Source organism: Anoplophora glabripennis, unplaced genomic scaffold (genome assembly GCF_000390285.2).
Source record: "Anoplophora glabripennis isolate ALB-LARVAE unplaced genomic scaffold, Agla_2.0 scaffold191, whole genome shotgun sequence".
Classification (NCBI taxonomy): Eukaryota; Metazoa; Arthropoda; class Insecta; order Coleoptera; family Cerambycidae; genus Anoplophora; species Anoplophora glabripennis.
Window position 1 is genome coordinate 502,943 of NW_019416357.1, and position 17,663 is coordinate 520,605.

Genomic DNA, 17,663 nt, shown 5'->3' on the forward strand with positions numbered 1-17,663 from the left:
TTAACTTTCTAAAAATGATCGTATTATAAAAAATGCACTGTATAAAATACCGATATTAGCCAATAAAGCAGTCTTTGTTTAACATTTGCCTATAACTTTGTCAAATATTTTTGCTCCAAGTGTTAGTAGTTGAAAGTTAATACTTCTTCGAGGTCATGTTTCTTCCAAAATTCGAAGAATTTTCTACACAACTTGGCAACCCCGCACTAAAATATTAAACTGTTTATATTGCCATATATAGAATTTTCTCAGAAATCCATATGTTCAAAAATATACAGGGTGTTCCATTTAAAATATGTAGGATTTGGCGTGTCCCGTTTTTACTCATCGCCCTGTATATTTAAAATTAATTTTGTCGCTTAGGTTTCTTGATTCTATACAACTTGTATATAAACTTTTTTTCTGTATTATGAATAACAAGGGAGTTATTTTACTTTCTCACACTAATGGCCCACCCTGAATAATAGAAATTTTCTACACATTATATACAAATTATTATAATTGTTTACCTTTAGCAGAAAACTTTTTTAGGGACGTATATAAAACTCATTAAATTTTATTGCTAGGCGTTTTTATACATGTCTGACAACGGAAAGACTATAACTAAAGTTGTGTAATTTCGTTAATATTAAGTTTTCGAAAAAGTGTCATTGAAACTTGAACCATTATTTGTATTTGAGATCACCCTGTATATTCTCAAGTTCAGTAAACAATCTAATTGCAAACGTATTTGACAAGTTGACTATACATTCTTTCATTTAAAACTACGCTGCACGGTCAAAACCGTTAAAATCACTTTTCAGAATATTATTTTTGCTTTATAATAAAATTATAATCCATTATTCCTAAATTAACCTGCACTCTTTCAAATTTGACTATAAATTAGTTCCTATTAACATCTCAGTTCTCTGTGTTCATATCAGTAATCTCCAATTAATCTTAATCTTCCACTTAATGAATCAGCCTATTTGATTTACTAATAAGAAGCGCCCTGTATTTTGAACAATCATATTACCTATTTAACAAGCTACCAATTTTTATTTATAAAGTTGCCCCTTCTTTTGCCAAAAGTAATTACAGTTTAAAATTTCCATTTTTAAGAACTATGCATTTTAGCGATATCCAACAGGCATGACTTTTTGCAGTGACGTTTAAAAAACACCCACGATAAGTTTCATTAAAACATCTTAAACGACGAAGAAAGAATTAATGAAAAAAAATTGTTAGAAACCCGCTTTAAGGAATTTTGACACTTAATCATGACTTACCCCATATACGGAATTGCAACAATTGAATTACTATGGCAAATAAAATCGAAAGCATAGTTTAAAAGTTTTCTTGTCGGGTTGAATAAAACAGTTAATTTATTTCTATCATAAAATCACAATGCGACTTTTTAAAATTCTTGTGCCTACATGTGACAATTAAACGAGGGCGCTAGCTTGGGATTAACGACATGGGACAAAACGAACAAAAAGTGAAAGCTACATTCAGAATTGGCAATACTACTTCGATCGGGTCAATGCCACTTGCCAGCGAAATTCAAACGGCGATATAAGTTATCCAAGAATGTGACAGAATATCTCAGTGTCAAGTTTATCCGTAGCCTCTGGCAGAGTGACACTCGATACACTGGTTGGATTAAGTCTAATTCTAAATTCAAATAGCGGATATTCTAATATATTGTGCACACAGGTACATAGATTACTATACTTCAATCGAATTAGAGTTTGAACGTGAAAAAATTATTAGTAATTTTATTGCACTTTATGACGGGGAAGGCTATGTAGAATGATAATAAGTTACTCGAAAGAAGTGGCGTTAAGATGGCAAATTGCAAATAAGTAGCAAATTTACGTGTTATTTCACTTTTTTACTGCCCATGAAAATCTAGACGACCTATCGGAAAATTAGTCATTTTATGTTGTAGCCAAGACCTACATGTGTACCACAGGCCGATTCGATTGACCGTGAAATCGTTGCTCCAGGTATTTGTTAATTAATTTTGTTCATTTTTTTGCAACGAATTGTTTAATTACTAAGCGTTAATTGTAGAAATTAATATCGTAGATATAGGTTCTAATTGATTTAAAAAAACATATCGAAAGAAAAATTTCAAAAAGTTGAAATTAGGTAGCCCTCTAGAACTAACAAAGGACGAGCAAAACAGCGTTATAAATAAATTGTCCCAAGGTCAAACAAAAGCCGCTTGGGAATTCGTTCTTTTTGCATTAAATGGAGCTTATTTTTACGGTAATTTAAAAAAATATAGAAATCACCTACGCCTTGAAAAGAAAATCGACGTGTCTCGGTTTTTTTTTTGTTGTTTTTTTTTTTAATTCCGATAATTTCCTGGTGAGAAGTTTTAACTGAAGCACCCTGTATAAAGTTTATAAAACACAAACGTAGGCAGTTATGCACTGAGGGTACGTTCACCAGAAACTGCAGTTAACGTGCTCGACATTTCTATTTCAAGACCACGAATTATGGCAATAAAACATTTTGAAATATTGACATTTTTGTAAAAAAAATTATTTTTTCAATGTATGACTTACATTGTTTTTTATTATACAAAACGTAACTAAAACGCAAATATATGTCCACACAATCTTCATTTATAATATTGAAGCTATTCAGAGACAGTATTTTATTTTATTGCCACATTTTGCGACGTATTGCCGTAACACACATTAGCAGCATGTTGCGGGAATATATTTTTGTAAAACCTTTAAAGCAGTCGAAAAAAAAATTATAAAACTTCGAGAACAATGGCTCTAGACATAAAAAAAATCTGTTGCACACGCATATTTGTGGAAAATTAAAAATAAAAGCGACAGAATTACCAAATTTGCATAAAGCCGTTTTGTTTGCAACATAAAAATATTTTTTTTATTCAAACTGCCCTCTCGACCACCCTGAAATTAAACGCCTGCGGACACATGTTTAGATACTATTCAATTTTAACCAGATAATCACCATAAAAATTTTATGACGGTCCAAATTTTAAACAGAATAAACTAACATCTTCGTTACACCAAATCGTTAATTGAATAAATTTTATTTCAGGGTGTATCTGGAAAAGTTGAAAAACCTGCAACTATCAGGGTGTGGGTGTGGTCGGATGTGGACTGTATTTTGTTTTTTTTATTACAATGCTCCCCACTAGTGATTTTTCTCTTGTCGCAAAACAATCCAATGAAATTAAGCACAATTGCACAGTTTACTATTTATTAACTTCCAATAAGTTGTACATTACATTATAACGTAACAAGTGACTCAAACTCTCACATGTTCACGTGCCAGACAACATAATACTACTGTCCGCGCTTCTCTCGCTTCCTCCTTGAGAGGGGGGGGGGAGGCTGGCGGCCATGCGCAATAACCCAACACAGGGAATTTCATAGATTTGGAAACGTCAGGAAACTCAAAATGTTGATTAAAAAAGAAAGTGATAAGAACAAAGACTATTGCATCAGAATGGTTCAAGAACTATTTGAGTCACACTACAAAAGTGCGATTTTTACTTTTTTAAATTAAACTCAGGAAAAGGGAAAGTTTATTTCTGTGGATTATTGCTAAACAATAAATTCTGTACTATTTTGTCCATATAAACTCCAGTAAGTATCTCTAACAGTTTCTGAGATCGTTGCTTAAAGTCGATGATCTTAGAAAAAAACGTTTCTGGTAATGTTAGATTTTCTGAATACTAAATAAGCGCAACTTGAATATACTAGTCAATTTTTAATTTAGAAGAAAATGACGTTATTTTGTTGTCAAAATTACGCTTACATTTTTCAAAAAATATTCATTATTCATTAATTTATTAATCAAATTCTAATGGCTTTCATTTATCTCGACCAAATTTAAATTTCCGCATTGAAGTAACGTCAATATAATGTGTAATTTTTTGGATAACGGAAAACGACGAACAAAAAGAAGCAGAAAACGGACTGAAAACAAACATTTTTAAATCTATATTTCTTCTTTACAAAACAATTGACACTATTTGATTGCAATGAAATATAAGTAAAAACTCAACTTTGGTCAGAATTTTATTCGTTTGTCCTTATTCCAGATTTTAAATATGACAAATTAATTGTAAAAGTTTACAAAGTTGAAGTTTCATAGAAACCATAATTTTCAATATCTTTTAAGTATCAAATCGACAGCTTTTGACAATATAAATACTAAAAGTACCTCGTTTGAATATTCTAGTTTCCAATAATGTATCATTGTTATATGTATATAACTTCAACGATATTTCTGTGCTTTACCCTGTTGATACGCTCACCTTACCTCTATTAGCCCAGCAAAAAATTTCACGTATCTTTCGAAAGATATATATATTTTTTTTAATTGTAGCTTTTTAAAATGTAATTTTGTCGTAAATCGAAAATCTTATTTATCTAGATTGTTCTTAGGTCAGGTTAGGTTTTCTGCAAGAGAAGGTTCAAAAACTAACCCTCCACTGCGACATTCTTATCTATTGTGGTTCACTTTTAAAAATACATTTCAACCAATAGGTCTAGTTTCTCAATGACCTTGGGTGTAATTTTGCCCAAATGTTCCAGCAATAGCTCTATTTTGTCGAAAATAGAGAACCTGAACCCTTTCCGCTTCAGAACAAGTAGACAACATGCCTTCTACCATTTTCTTACTCTTGTAAATGATATCTTACGTCAATGCCCAGTACATAGACCTACTAGAGTTCGCAGGTGTAACCTATGTAATTACAGCAAGTGTTTTCAGTTCTATTTTCCAATAGTGCTGTTATAAAGTACTTTCGAATGAGCTAATCTAAGGCAAGTACTTTTTCATCTTCACAAGTCAAGAGGATGACTTTCGCAATAGAAGTAATGCCGAGAGCTAGTTTTGGTGCAATAAAGTTCGTGGTAATACCCTCTCTATCTGGAGAGTCTACTGCCTCGATCTCCTGGAGACCTAAATGACCAATTATTCACACCTGTTACTATTTCCTAATCTTACCAAGGCTTACTGACAATTCCATACCGTTCTTGAATTACATACGCTGGTAAGATCCAAGAGCTTCCTGAGCTACGCTGAGCTGTTGTAGCGATATTTATCTTCTTACACACAGCTCAATAGTATATATTTTTACCTGAAACATAGTTGCATAAAACTAAGACTTACTGACACCCTTGTCTTCGAATTGCAACTCTATATTCTAACTGCAACACCCTCTGGAATTTTGGAACTGTATGTATACCAACAGTTATCATCCTTCAATAGTTAGTTATTCTGATCTCACTCATCTCTTTCCAGGAGATGAATGTTGAAATACAGTTTATAATTAATTCGTGTAGACATGACATCCGAGATTATCGACAGAATGTTGTGGTTTTCCGTATCCTCCAGCAATCTATGTCCCACGGTGTCAAACTTCGGCATGCAAATATTTGCTTACCTTAATCTGTGTATTGTCCACCTAGATTTTCTCTCCAATAATACATGAAAACCAAAAGTTTGGCTTTAGTTGTCTTTTAGATTACAAAGCTGTCGAGGATTAATGACATAGCCATAGCCCATCACATAGTTGAGTTGTTTGGGACATAATACATAGAATTTTCCGCAAATACGTCGCTATATCCACAACCGCATTCTTGGTTTATGAAAAACCTCCACATTGGAGTTCTTGTCTAAAATAGTGCCTAAATATTTCGTCTCAACCATATTATCCTTATTTGTATTCAAACATGCAAAAATTAATAAAAGAGAACGTTTTTTTTTCTAAAATAAATAAAAATGTTCCATACTTGGTGCAAATTTGATGGCAACTTTTTGTAATTTTTAAAATAATCATACTTTGTTAAATATTTACGTGGGCGATATTGATAAAAAATTTAAGAAACAGTGATGAATAAAAAATGAAACTAGAAACTTTTAAAATCTATCTGGAAAAGAATGTCGAACCTTTGATATCGAATTTACCGCCCCACAGTGCGAAAGCAGTGATTCAAATATCTGTTAAAAATGAAACGAATAAACGAATTATTTACCAATAGACGATATGCTCTACAAAAATCGACAATTGTTTCCATGTGCTAATAAACGTGCTTCCAAATGACGGTCAAAATTAGTCCGCATACGTGCAAATACTCCCGGCATTTGTCGAATTTTATTAGCTTCAGCAAAAATACGCTGTTGAAAATATGTTCGGTTCGGTACATATTTTGTTTCATACACCCCTAAACAAAAAAGTCCAGAAGATTCATATCCGGACTTCGTGCTGGCCAACGTACAGGGCCATTTCGTCCTATTCACCTTTCTGGAAAGTTGGTTTGTAAACATTCAAAAAATGCACGAGATATAGGGCATTGTGAAGAACATTTGGGCACGGATTTGTAAAGGAACGGATTGTTATTTAATGCCTGAACCCTTTGTACGTGATGGGGGTGTAATAATTGTTCCCGTAGTACACGCCACAGGTGTTAGATACACCCACTTCTCGGTCAATGTCCCGAGTACTGCGCCTCGGATCTTCCTCAACGAGGTTTATGATGTTTTCTTCGTTGTCGAAAACCTGTTGCGGCCTTCCCTCTACACGACCTTCATATACCAGGTGGACATTTTAGATATTTCGTAACAATTGAACTGCTTTGCACTGTTCTGCTGTTAGGTTGTCGTTTGTTACGGTAACGGACCGCATACAAACGACAAGTCTCATTTAAATTGTACTGACATTCTCCGTACATTAACACCATATTATTATCTGCTAGTTCTTGATCAGAAAACCGGCTAAGTAATTCAGTAACACACAACTAAAGAACACAAGACAAACTAACCTAACATCAGATTTGCTTGATTGTAGAAGTCACGTGGAAAGTCAGCAGTTAGAGAAGTGCTTCACGCATATAGCGAGGTTGAAGGCCGTACACGTGCACAAGATGCACAGGATCAGCTTACATTTATGATTAATTTTCTTAATTAATTTTCTCGAAAACAGAAACATTTAGACCATCAGTTGCTTAATAAAAGTTGCTCATTTTCATGCCTTCTATCACCCTTTTCAAGGAACGCACTTATTTCAGAAACACCCTGTATATTTTATAATAAAAATCATATTACATATATGCTATTAAATTATTATTATATTGTGTCTATTTTAATATAAATGTAATTTTTTTAATATTTTTATTTGTTGTACCTCTAGGAAAAATATATCTTAAACATTAAGTTGTGATAATGGTAAAAGCTTGCTACCGAAAATGAAGGAACTCATATTATTTCTTTTTCTCGATGAAACCAACGTGAGTATATATAGAGATATAAACTTTTTATTCGAGGCCAGAACCGAACAGTAACAGTTGCGCCTTCTGGGTATAAGATATCGAGACATCTGATATAAAACTACTACATATAGAAAAAGTTTTTCATAAAAGGCCACAGCGTGAGGGGTTTGAAAATATATCATAGGGCGGAGTATCGTTTTTATAGTAAAAAAGTTTATCAGTGCCTATGACCATTAATCATCTTCGTTGTTAAACTAATCTTCTAAATTTTAAACTAGCCCTTTCCCCAGTAATTTATTACTAATTTGAAGTAAGCTCATAAGCCCCTTTATCGAAACTTTATTCTACGTAATTAATATAATAACTTACTAATTACCCTACTTAACGTTAATTTAGTATATTTTATGTATAATTGTTATTAATAATCTCGACGTCTCTTGAGATGTCCAAGTTTACATAAAAAATGTGTTTTGTTTATTTTAGGGGTTATTTCTGCCACACTAGAAAGAACAACAGAATAAATAACACATTGTGCGAAAAAGATCCATCAAAAGTTTGATTTTATAAATTTTGTTTTGTCCGACAAAATACATTACACTGAGAAAAGTAGACAGTAAATTTATAAATAAAATCAGTCCTTTGATGCTTTTCGCGCAAATTTTTCAATAAAATAAATAATTAAATGTTATTTCTTATAGCTTTTTCAGCCTTACAGCTTTATATTAAATATATATGAGTATAAATTTTAAAAAAAGCTTTATTTTGGTAGAAATAATAATACAAAAATATTTGTTAATAATTAATTTAAAATTTATATAATATCCTTAAGAAACTAAATTTCTTAGATCAGAAGAACGGTCTCCATTCAACTGAGATTTTCTGTAAAACGATACACTATACGTTATATGTTCAACAAGTGTATCTATTTTATGTAGAATTGTCCACAGAATGTAAAAATGAATCCCAAATGATTATTAGGTCATTGGCGTAGAAGTTGGAGTAACAAAATCTCGCTTTACTCCTACGCCACTGACCTACAAAAATAATTATACTCTTCTTCTAGTATTTCACTCCTGGAATATACAATGTCCATGACCCAAACACTAGTTTAAAGTCTGAATTAAAAAAAATTAGACATACACGGCACGTAGAATTCAATTAGCTTCTTCTTTTAAAAATAATATAAAAATATTATAGTCATAGGTGTAACGCCGTAGAAAACTAAAAGGGCACTTGACGACACTGCATAGTGCATAGACCAAGATGCGTGCGCAGCTATACCGGGAAACTACCGAAAGCCACGCCCTCTGCCCCACTCTACAGACAACAAGCGCGCATCGTCAACGACGGAAGTGTATTGCGCAGGTCTAAATGGTGCGCAACGACACCAACACTATAAAACTGGAAACGAAGTCACAAACTGCTTACTGCTTTTGTCTCTTCGAAATTTTTGCAGTCAACACGAAAGTCTTCAATAAAAGTTTTTTTAATTTATTGTTGTTTTCATATTTAAACAGAAATTATAACGTTATTCATCCCTGGTGATAGCATAACAACCGAAACTAGAACCAGAAGGAAAGAAACCAAAACATTTTATACCTTATAGCGTTTATTTCATACTACAAAGTGCGAACGGCAGCTCTTATAGCGGAGGCAATGGGAAGTGGGTCGGTTTTAATGTTAAATCTCAGCATATAGATTTACCAGTTCGAGGAAAACGTTATGGGGGAGATAAAAGATATCAAAAGGGCGCCAACCTACAAAAAAAGTAGCTAAAACAACCCCCTAACGGTTTCCTCTCCCTGTAGGTCGGGATTTGGAGAAAAGAAAATAAAATGGCACAAGTAAAACTCGCTAATATATTTCTCACTTGGGTTCTGGCGTTTACCGGATGTTCGGCGAAATACAGGGTCTACAGATGTCCTGGTGTCCTGGACCGAAGACTCAAATCTGGAGCCCAAGGGTGACCTAATCTCTTCCAGGTTTACCATAAAGTTAGTTAATTTTGTGACTTAAAATTGCAGCGACTATCGTAATTCTTAGCTACTGAATTTTCGCTAAATTATCACTACGTCAATCTAGGAGACTAGTTACAATGAATTTTAATCAATATTCGTCAAACTTTAACGAACTAAATAATTTGAGACTTTCCTCAAAAATAAAGAACCTTATAGGCCTTTCAAAACTTTAAAACTTTTCAAAGCTTTTCTACTATTCAACTTTTATAAGAAATAACTGTTCTTAAAACTTTTAAAACTCTTAAAACTTTTCTGGTAAGCTCTGGTGAGAGAAAAAAGGAAGAAACAAAATTCAATTAGCACTTGGTTGCACAGCATTGAAGGTCATACAAAAAAAAAACACAAGCAAAATCCTAATGGCTAAAATCTACTGGATCGAATTTAAGAGAAAACTAGTAATTTAATATTTATTTAATTACCTTTGATGTACTTAGTCGTTCACTGGTATTTAATCTAAGTTAAACTAATCATTTTTATTATAAATCACACGCGAGCTAGTTGCTTTTACCAGTAGTAAAAATGAGAGGCTTTAAGTCACTCCGGCAAACGTTTTATTGATTCAAATCTAAAAAAACTCAATCGACGTGATTGGCCGGTTGAACGAAATACATTTCAGACTGGGCAACTGCTATTTAACCACCAAGGAACGGGTTCTACAACTGACCATAGCCTATGTCCTACCACAAACTATCCAGTCCACTCTGTGTCTTTGGGTCGTTGGTGATAGAAACAAATACAATTCATTAATGCAGCTAAGAGCTCGCCCTCTGGCGGTGACAAGTGATACTAGCGAAACAAGGTAAACATTTCTTCTGTGTGTGTGACATTTCGTTTTGTATTTTATTTAAAACTGTGTATAGTGTTCGTTTTTTGAACACTGTTATTTTAAGAATACAGTGTGAGGAAAACTTCAGAATCATGGATAGAAAGAAGAAACTGTCAAACTATTATTGTTCAGTTCAAGGTTGCTCTTCATGGCCCAAGAAAAATCCAGAATTAAGTTCAAACCATTGAAGAAATTTTCAAAATCAACGATAGTTTTCGTTGGCATATATGTAAATAGGAAATGTATTCCTGTAACGGATAAGTTCATAGTTAACATAATAAAATGTACATTAAATTGTAATGCTAGAGACAAATAAAGTAGACATAAATACTTGCCTTAAAACTTACTTATGAAATATTTGAAACCTATAAAATAACACAAAAGTCAAATAACCGCAGTTTGATAACAAAATTACTAATAATAATGGCAAATAAGACAAATGTTGTTCAAATGAATGTGTAAACACGAACGGCAATGTCAAAATTACCTTGTCTCGGAGCATACTGCTTTCGCCGCTTGGTGCGCTTGCATCTTAAAAATTATCGCGGAGAACCTTCAATGTATGACAACCAAGTAACCTAATTGTTATGGCTCCAGGTTCGGTTTACGAATAACAATACTAAAAGGAAATAATACAAATAAAAGGTAGTACAGTTAAAATTATACAATTACAGAACTATTACATTTCATACAACAGATTCTCCATTACAGGTAAATAGTAAACATTTATTACACACAGTTTATTATATTGATGTTCTATAACTAATTGCAGGGCATGACAAAGATTTACATGATGTAACAACAATACAGCAGTATACAGGTGGAAACAAAACTAACTAATAGTGATAACAAAGTTGAATTTTGTATCAAGATCTCAAGAAGCTGATTAATTGTTGAATTGTAGTTAAAATAAATAGTGACATTCACACAATACATATAGTGAATGTTACAACCTAATTAAAAATGATTAATCTACGCCATTGCATTTACTGTCATTCAGTATAACATTTTTTTTAGAAAAGTAAATATACCTAAATATACAAATATTTTTTATAAAATTTTCTACGAATAAATAATTTTATTTTACAAACCGATATCAGATATATTCCGTTATCCCAAAATAAAACTAAAACTTTAGCAGTGCTTATCCAGATAAGTCATTTACTATATCTTTGGAGGTAGTTATAACCTGACATAGAATTCTATATTATGTATCTCATTTTTTTTACTAATAGTCTTACACTCATTCTATGATCATTTTTTTAACATAATCTTTTATAAAACTAAACTTGTCTACTTGGATATTATAGGTTTTTTTTACTTCACAATGTCCCGTAGATGTAAACAATTTCGCAGAATCTGCGGCTAATAAATTATTTCATTATTTTAGAAGTAGTTTGACCTCTATAACCTGTTTTTTATAGTTATTTGCCAATAATAATATTCTACGAATACTTTAGGAATGTTATTTTAAATACGTCAATGTTTTATCAACATAAAACTACATTTTATGTTTCCTTTATTAGCATTATTAGCGATATATTTTAATTTGTTATTATTTCGTAACTATTTACCGTTTATTTTCTAGTTCCACTCAATTTAACAACGTTTTTACTCAATTGTTGACATGCTCCTGTATAATTCATTCATGAATTTACGTTTCGGGGTGAAAATATTTTGAAAATTATTTCCTGAAACAGATTTCATATTCAACAGATTAAAAACGATTTTTTCTTTTATGTGAGTATTCCCCAGGGATGACTGTGAAATATAAATTAATGTTTATTATTTTTATTCACTATTATATTCGCGTTGCATTCTTCATTAATCGAAAGGCGTTTGGCGATTGGCCAGTCACATAATAACATGCAAATACTACAGATGTGCATTATACCGTAAAAGCTATTATATTGACGATAAATTAATATCTAATGCCAGTTATGTGCTACTTATGTAACATTTATATAAGGTTTCCGAGGCGTGTTACTCGTTGATACTATTAATTAACCTAGGACCCAGTTTATATATTTGTTAGTAGGGTTCTAGTTAAGTTAGTAATTAAATTTAATGATTATTATATCGGGTGTCCCCAAAATGCACACGCAAGATTTGAATTGACTCTTGCTGAGAAATGAGAATGATCAAGAATTGGACTTTTCGAGAAGTTCTCTACGGAATATTCTCACGAAAGATTTGTATCTTACAATGCTTACAAAGTTCAGTTGACTTAAGAACTGAAGTCTACTGATTACGCAGAGCGGAGAGTTCGTTGAATGGATTATCGAACAACAACAAATGGATGCTAATTTTTCGAACAAAATCATCTTCAGCTAATGTATATACATTATCATCATAGAGCGTTTGGCGCGTTCAGACGAATATATATTCGTCTGAACGCGCCAAACGCTCTATGACGTCACGATGCGAAATAAGCTAGCGCGAGAGAATTTGTGGTTAAGTTTTCATGTGTCTGCCACATTCGATACTGACATTTGCGTAGCGTTGTGTCCTTCTTTTTGTAATTTATTTAATTTTAATTAAGATAAGGGAATATTTAGTATATTTTATAGGAAGGTTTTCAAAAAGCGGACTCAATCTGTGAACTGTGGGCGTTAGTACTGTGTTATGTATTTGTACAACTAGGAACAAAACTCCACTTTTTCTACCAACTTTAACACTTCTCCGATTATGACATGGCAGCTAAAAGTGATAAAACGATACTAAAATAAAAAAACTAACCTATGACATAAACGAGTTTCTTGGCAAACCCGTTCCGCAATGTGACGTTACTCTCGCTGGTCTCACTAGCAGGTACCGTTTATTATCTGGTTTATTTTCAAGAATAAAAAATAGTAATTTTAGTGGTTAGTACGTATTATTGTAGCCACAGAACTATCACTTTTTATTCTAATTAAGAAATACTGAACAGATGTACTGAGCTTAAAATAGAGACAATCACAAATTACTGTAACATTGTGTTTTATTATTTATTTAAATATCTAATCATTGTGTGAAAATTTGTAAAAATCGGTAATAATATCTTGAATGTAGATCTAATGTAAATCTCAACTGTTCACACAATTTGTGCCTATCCTCATTTTAGAAAAAATTGGGTAACTTCATGGCAATGATTTCGTATGGCATAATAATTTTTTATTTTAGTTGCAGGGTTACCAAATATTTTTTTAAATCTTCCAATTTTTATAAATACGTGTTATAATAATAAATATAACATGTTTTTGTTATTTTTCAAATAAATGAATCATTTTATACATTTTTGTTGACTTACAGACTATAAATTTCAAACTACATTTTCTCCAATTTTTCAAATGAAATATACTGTATTTGCTACTCAAATGTATACACTTTTTTATTCAGTTCGTGTATTTCTACAGTTCGCTATTTTCGACAATTTTATACATACTTTTTTACAAAAAAAAAATTGCGAGAAAAATTAAACAGGGCAACAAAATTTGACGAAAGATTACACCAAAAACCAGACCTCACTTGCCCAAAGATTTTTGGTGCGCAGAATCCAAATCAGGCGTCAGAATTGCTCCTACACGTCACGTTTCCGAGATACCCTAACCTAAAGGTTCAAGAAACATGTTTTTTCGGCAACCGTCCGGGAAGTGGCTACTTCCCGGACGCTTTTTCTTTGAGAAAGTAGCATTTTTTCGGCCTAGTCCGGGAAGTACGCACTTCCCGGACTAGGCCGGGAAGAATCACATCGTTGTTGTCATTGTGAATATGAAAATCTTGGAAGGTATGATTTTGATAAATGCAGTTGAACATTACCATAGCAACGAAATAACGACTGACAGCTATCTGAAGTGAAATTAGTTGACATTTTAATTTTCGAAAGTTTGCATGGTTTTTGGTCGCAATTGTCGCAATAAACTATGGAAAGCAACAGCGATAGTGAGTTTGAAAATGTGCCTTACGAAATTTCCAATGCAGCAGCTGCTGCTACAGCACAATTATTGCCTGAAAAATCAAAGTCCAGGTACGAAAACGTTTATGATTTGTTCACGAGATGGATGGATATGAAGAAATGCAAAACTATTACAGAGGATGTAATTTTAGCTTACTTGGCGCAAAAATCTGAAACTGTCAAATCCTCTACCCTGTGGAGCATGTACTCTATGTTGAAAAGTACCATTTTAGTGAAGAAAAATGTAAACATAGCCACTTTCCCAAAGGTAATCGCATTTCTTAAAAGGAAGAATGTTGGTTATAAAGCAAAGAAATCAGAAGTCTTCAGCAGCGAGCAAATCAACAAATTCATTAGAGAAGCAGATAATGAAACATATCTAATGCTAAAGGTAATTTTAACAAAATATTACGATTGTAGGATATAAAAGTATCAACTTAATTTGCTTCATTTTCAGGTAGCAACAATTATTGGGTTAGCCGGTGCGTGTAGACGGGAAGAACTAACAAAAATGTCAATTGATCTAATAAACGACAAAGAAGATATGTTGCTCGTGAAAATACCAGATTCTAAAACACATATTGAGAGAAATTTTGTTGTAATTGGGCAAGAAAACCTGCTGTTGTATAGGCAATATTTATCTTTACGGCCATCCCATACTCCACATAACAGATTATTCGTGAATTACAAAAAAGGAAAATGTTCGATTCAGCCCGTTGGTATCCACAGTTTTGGGAATCTCGGATTAAGAATTGCAGAATTTTTAAATTTACCCAATCCTAAAAATTACACAGGCCATAGCATGCGTCGAACTTCAGCGACGATATTTGCTGATAATGGTGGAAACATCACAAATTTGAAGAGACACGGTGGCTGGAAGTCTACCAATGTCGCTGAAGGATATATAGACAATTCACTAACAAACAAAATTAAAATTGCCAAGACCATTCAAAAATTATCAGATGAAAACAATCAATATGAAACGGAAACTTTACCTTCTTGTTCTGACTACAAAAGGCATTTAAATATACCAAGCATTTCAAACAAATTAAACCCTTTCAATATTAGCAATTGCTCAAATTTTACTATAAATCTTAATATAAATAAGAATTAGAATGTTTCTGTTAGTACCTATCTTCTGTTCGAATTTCAATATTTAATACAAATAAGAATTAAAATGTTCGAAATTTTGTTCTACAAAAAAATATAATAAAGAAATGTGTCTCATTAATTTGTTATTCTACATGGTTGCCGAAAAAATAGTGTACGCAACACGTCCGAAAACAGTTTTTTTGAACTCGCAGACTTCCAGGACTCGCCTACGGCTCGTCCTAGAATTTTGTCAACTCGTCCAAAAAAACAGTATTTTCCGGACTTGTTACGTAAATAACTATTTTTCCTATATTTGAGCTTATATCACAGAGCGATTTTTTTTTTCTGAAAACGAATCATGGCCTCTAAAACTACCACTCTTACCCTTCAAAACTCTTTTGATTGAATGAAGTTCGGTACTTTAGCGTTTTCATAACAGTGGTAGTAAAATTGAAAAAAGTTTTTCAGAAAGCGGAGATTTACATGTTTTTTGGGTCGCTCAATCCGAATCTGACCTCCAAATTATTCTATCACTTTAGGATTCTGAGATTTCCTAACCTAAAACTGCAAAATCAACGATTTTGGGATGAACTATCGATATCAAATCTGAAAAAAGCGTTTTAGAGGGCATGATTCGTTTTTAGAAAAAAAATATTTTTTCGTTGCAATATAGCAAAAAAACGTATTTATGCACTTTAGGTTAGGATATCTCGGAAACGTGACGTATAGGAGCAATTTTGACGCCGGATTTGGATTCTATGCACCAAAAACCTTCGGGCAAGTGAGCTGTGGTTTTGTGAAAATTGTTGCCCTGTGTTATCATCTGTGATACAATATCATTATGAGAAAATCTGGTCTTACAACCTACCATAGTCTAATTACATATTTTACATAATTAGTAAATAATTTAACATTTCTAATTGTTGTCTTATCATCAGTTATCTAAAAATATGTAAATGTTGCCTTTTCAGTATTCCCAATATTCAAGAGAAAGATGTTAAACCTGGTAACCGGACCGACTAGTATATTTCATTACAGCTTATTCACTTACTCATTTCTGTGTTACACTCTATTTTCCTGACTATTATTTAGGCACTGCATAAGAAAAGGCACATTGACCTCAAAAACTTGTTTTTCCTAAAATTATTGACTTTAATTTTTAAATGTCCAATTCAATTAAATTTGTTATGTAAATATATTTGTTATATCTGCTATAGAAATCTATGTAAATATAAAGTTAATTAAAAATTGCTAATTGGAATAATTTCTAGTTAAACTCGGTAATAAGACTCGTATAATATCTGCCAACTCATGTTTTTTTTTTAATTTTATATTGGTTTTGTATTTTTTATTCTGCATTCAACGATATTAGTAGTAAATAAATTGTGCTAAACATCACCTTTTACATATTGACATATCGTCACCAATTTAATAAACATTAATGTATGTGGTAGGTATTTTTCTGCAAATTGCTGAAAATATACCAACAACAAATAAAGTGTTCGCTACTAAGAGGTAATTTATTATTATCAATTCGATTTAATGTTCTTTCCGCTGATCCAACTAAATATTTCAGTTCCCAATAACTAACTGAAACGACTCCCTAGATACATCGTGCACGATTTCATTTTCTTCCAGCATCTCCTGTATAGGTTGTTATGTCTATACCTATACAAACACATTTAATTTATTTCGTTTATTTAGTAAGTTCTTATCATAAAATATCTACATTACAATCTAAATAAATTGTACCCATCATGTTTTTTTGTCACTCATTCAATTTACAAAATAAACAAATTACAAATTTAAAGTAAATATGGCAAAAATAGCAATAACTATTTCACTAATCTATATTTACCTTTTAGTTAAGAATCAAACATGATAAATATTTATTTGTTATTTAACAAGGTTTAGTTCAATTAACACTTGAACGTTGTTTCTTAGAGTATATTCAATTTCGGGTAACATCCAGAATTCTAAATGTACAAAATTCAAAATAATTTTACAGTACTGTGGCGTTATCACTACGTTCATCGACGGGAAGTGCGTACATCACTAATACAGAAACGTCAACAAAAAAACAAAATTGGCAAGAAAATTTTAATGACAACAATACCGACACTGCGTCTACTACTGCTTATTTTACGGTTACTGTGAAAATAACAATTCGCAAAAAGTAAATAACTGAACTATAAATGACGACAAACGCATTTATGTTATTCAAAACCTGCGACGATAAAAAATATTGACAATTTCGATTCCCGGTGATTAACACATTATTTTTAAACAGATTTTACACAAACATTCTATCAATATGAGCGAAGAGTACCTATTTTTTACAAAAAAAAAACTGAAATTTCATACTTTTCAGTCAAAATTTAAAAAAGTTATGGTAAATTTTACCCCCCTCCCCCCAGTATTGGAACGTATGTGATGAAAATTTGTGAATTTCGCTTTAGTAGCGGACTGAGCACATAAGAGTTAAGCTAGTTAGGTATCAAATTTTATAAATTTATCTGGACTGGTTTTGGAGTTATTTAGAT

General features: G+C 32.2%; 2 protein-coding genes across 2 annotated transcripts in view; both read left to right on the forward strand.

The window, feature by feature from the left end:
- The window catches only part of LOC108905810 (disco-interacting protein 2), a 536,129-nt gene that overhangs the window by 183,749 nt on the left and 334,717 nt on the right, over positions 1 to 17,663 (forward strand). The gene's annotated exons all lie outside the window — the stretch shown is intronic.
- LOC111691432 lies at positions 13,769 to 15,168 on the forward strand. Its single transcript, XM_023454244.1, has 2 exons — positions 13,769 to 14,419; positions 14,486 to 15,168. Exons 1-2 carry the CDS (start codon positions 13,997 to 13,999, stop codon positions 15,140 to 15,142), a joined length of 1,080 nt encoding a protein of 359 aa, XP_023310012.1. The 5' UTR covers positions 13,769 to 13,996; the 3' UTR covers positions 15,143 to 15,168.